General features: G+C 53.6%; 1 protein-coding gene across 3 annotated transcripts in view; it reads left to right on the top strand.

Annotated features, from left to right (window-relative positions):
- Window positions 1–247: 247 nt before the first annotated feature.
- Lpin1 (lipin 1) overlaps window positions 248–3,236 on the top strand; it is a 103,522-nt gene continuing 100,533 nt past the window's right edge. For 2 of the 3 annotated variants that reach the window (XM_021201460.2, XM_029540495.1), the window contains exon 1: window positions 248–398. In XM_021201460.2, the coding sequence (XP_021057119.2) occupies window positions 285–398 (114 nt within the window). In that variant the 5' untranslated portion in view covers window positions 248–284. The remainder of the gene's footprint in view (window positions 399–3,236) is intronic. The other variant, XM_021201458.2, reaches the window with a different exon arrangement.

Here is a 3,236-nt window from a genome sequence, read left to right as displayed (position 1 = left end):
AAGTGTCCTGCTGAGTCAGCTGGCCTCATGCCCCTTCCCTTGTAGCCCTCACAAACTGGACAGAAACTGGCATTTTCTGGTATCTTTGCATCTTCCTTGTGGTGTTTGTCAGCCAGTNCCCAGGTGGGAAAGGATTTGCAATTCAACACCCTGCTCTTTGCTTGGGCCTTGTGACTTGGCCCAGGCTCAGCAAAGGGAAGCAGCTTTGCCTACTCCGGTGTCACTAGGCCCGGCCTCCAGCTTCTGAGCTGGTGTCCCCAGGGTCATTTCTCTCCAGACACTGAATGAGGAGGTGGCTGGACGGTGCAGGTCCAGCCATGGCAGAGCAGGATCGTGTCTGCAGCTCCAAGTGGGAGGCATCACGAGACAAGAGCTCCCTGGACTCAGCATGGTCATGGGTAAGATTGCATGTGGCTGCCTGAAGACTCAGCGTCTGCTCACAGCCACAGCTGTGCCCAGAGGCTCCATTCCGGAGGGTCCTGCCCTCCTGGTATCCAGCTGTGTGCCCTGCAAGCTCCCACCGTAGGGCTCCCAGGGAGGTTTGTTTACAGGTTGATGTATTCCAGCCTTAAAGTCTGGTTTCTTTGCCCTGAATGGAAAAAAATGCTTGGGGTACGCTCTGAGCCTGGGTGTTTTCAGGTCCCCACCTCGTCAGAGAGAAAGGCAGAGGCATGAAAGTGACTGGTCTTTTCCATGGTCATTTACAGCGCTGTGTATGACATGGGGCCCCTTGGACTCCGAAGCCCTCAGCTCTTCTGTACTGTCTATTTCAGACCTCATTCAAAGTCTAGGAAAGGGGTAGGTTGCTTAGACACAACTACATTCACTGCAGACCCCCAAGCCCAAAGGGGAGGAAGCTGTGACCACCCCAAGTGGCAGTGAGTCTTGAGGCTAGGACCCGGGCTAGATTCAGACCTCGCTATTCCTGAAAAGGCTAGAGGGTTTGGGTGCAGTGCAGACATTATNCCCCTGACCCAAATGGTGCCCTGGGATATCCCTATGATGAGACTCTGCTAGGATCCCAGATGTAGGGCTAGACCGGTGCTAGGGGAGGCTTTGGGAGCAGAGAACACCTGTTATTCTGCACTCGCAGGAAGAAGCCTCCGGGGTGCTGGTGTCCCAGAGCACCTGATAAAGACTGTCAGTTTGTTCATCTTTATCCCCAGGACAGGTAGTCCATGAGGGGCTGCTCTGAGGGGCGGGGTGCAATGTAGCTGAGGAGAGAGGAGGTCCCAGATTCTGCTCCCGCTTCTGACCCATAAATCACTTTGTCCCAAGGGCAGATAATTCATGAAAGGACCCATGCTTGTGGAGGTGTTTCCGTAGGCCTAGCCCTAGGGGCAGGAGTGTCACTTCCCTTTGGGAACGCTGCTCTGGCAGTCAGTGAGCTGTTTTTGTGGTTAGTTGGGAATTAAAGCAGCTTTTCTCCTTTCAGTCCAGGAATGTCACTTAAAAGTGTAGCACACATCCTCACCTGAATCAGTGGAGATGCAAACTCACTCCTCCTTTGTGGGCAGTTCTGGATGCCCACCAGACACATCTGTGTCCACCATAATGACTGACACCCTGTAGGTCTGAGGTGCAGGCCTCGTTGTCATATTGTTGTCTTGTCCAGCCCAGGTAGCAGGCATCTGAGGAAGCTGATTGTTAAAGTGGGACTTGCCCATGGCGACTGAGTGGGAGGGACAGACTGAAGATATATGGTGGGAAGCCAGGATCTCTGGTGTATGGTGAAGAGTCTGTCTATCCTCCAGTCCGTGCCCATTGGCTCTTCAATCTGAGGAAGCTCTGGTTGAATATCTGTGTTCTGCTTGTGTGTGTGTGTGTGTGTGTGTGTGTGTGTGTCTGTCTGTCTGTCTCTGTGTCTGTGTGTGTGTCTGTCTGTGTGTGTGTTTGTGTCTGTGTGTGTATCTGTGTGTGTGTCTGTGTGTGTGTGTGTCTGTGTGTGTTAGGTCAGAGGTCAACCCTAGGTGCTATTCCTCAGGTGCCACCCGCCTTGTTTTTTGAGACAGGGTGTCTCCTTGGTCTNGGACTTGCCATGTAGGCTGACTCACCAACAAAGTCCACTGCTCTGCGTCTCTGCCTCCCCATCTGTAAACACAAGCATGCAGCCACTGTATCTAGGATTTTTCACATGGGTTTCACATGGGGGCTCAAAGCCAGGTCCTCAGGCTTGCAAGGCAACACCTATTGACTAGGCTACTTCCCAGCCCCTGCTTATGTTTGGAATGTGGTCAGTGTAGATTGTGCAGGGCATAAAGGAGGCTGTGAACAAAAGCCCAGAGCACTGTAAGCAGAGGCGGAGCATCCATCTTTGATGGCTTTTTATAATAAAGGGACAAAGGGGTTTGAAATCCACCCTTTGTCCCCTTTTATTCTGGCACTTTCCCCACTCTCTCATGTATTAGATAAGTGCTCATTCACTGAAGAAGCTTAGTGGGCAGAGTCTGTAACAGGTCTGTCCCCTGTGCCAGCATAGCCTGGCTTCTCTTGTTTGTTCTCAGAGCAAAACAGGCTATGGGGCAGGGGTGTTGGAACAGACCATGAGAGGCGATAGAGTCCTGGCTGCTGCTGGAGTCACACTGCTACTGGTTCCCTGCAAGGGGGGTTGACTCTAAGGCTGNGTTTTGTAGGGCCTTGGTTCATTGGCTCAGCCTTCTGGAAGAATCAGACCCTCCGTGTGATAGCATACTGGAGTGCCTAAACAGCAGGCCCAGTGAAACCAATGCCTGTCTCTCTTGGTGGGGGTTTGAGCAGGATCTGGATCAGGATCTGACACTGGATCTTGGGAGACAGGGGAGTGCCCAGGCTATGGCTTTAAGGAAGCAGAAGNACTGGGACCAAGCCCAGACACTGGAGCAGGAGCCCAGATGGATCTGTCAGATCAGGGATGCTTCGGGGGTGGCTTCAGAGGATCTGGTGAGCAGACGAGAGAGGCAGGAGCTACAGCTGCCCTGGCTCGGGGCCCAGGGTCAGCTGCCCAGCTTCTGCGAAGAGTAAAAGCAGCTCAGCCGCCGTGAGGCTGGGAAAAGGGCAGCTGGCAGAGACGCAGCTCCTGGAGGCACCTGCTCAGCTGGCACCACCCACCTGCAGCGTTGGCCACAGACACTCACAGAGTCTCTGGGCTCTNTTTNAGGTCCACAGGCATTTCTGGGTCCTGAGTGTGTTCAGAGCCCAGCAGGGTGGGGGAGATGCTAAGCTTGGCCCCTAAAGGAGGTCAGGCCAACTGTGGGTGG

The sequence above is a fragment of the Mus pahari genome, chromosome 7 (genome assembly GCF_900095145.1).
Source record: "Mus pahari chromosome 7, PAHARI_EIJ_v1.1, whole genome shotgun sequence".
Lineage (NCBI taxonomy): Eukaryota > Metazoa > Chordata > Mammalia > Rodentia > Muridae > Mus > Mus pahari.
Note: the sequence above shows the minus strand (reverse complement) of the source record. Positions and strands in the feature narration are given on the sequence as shown.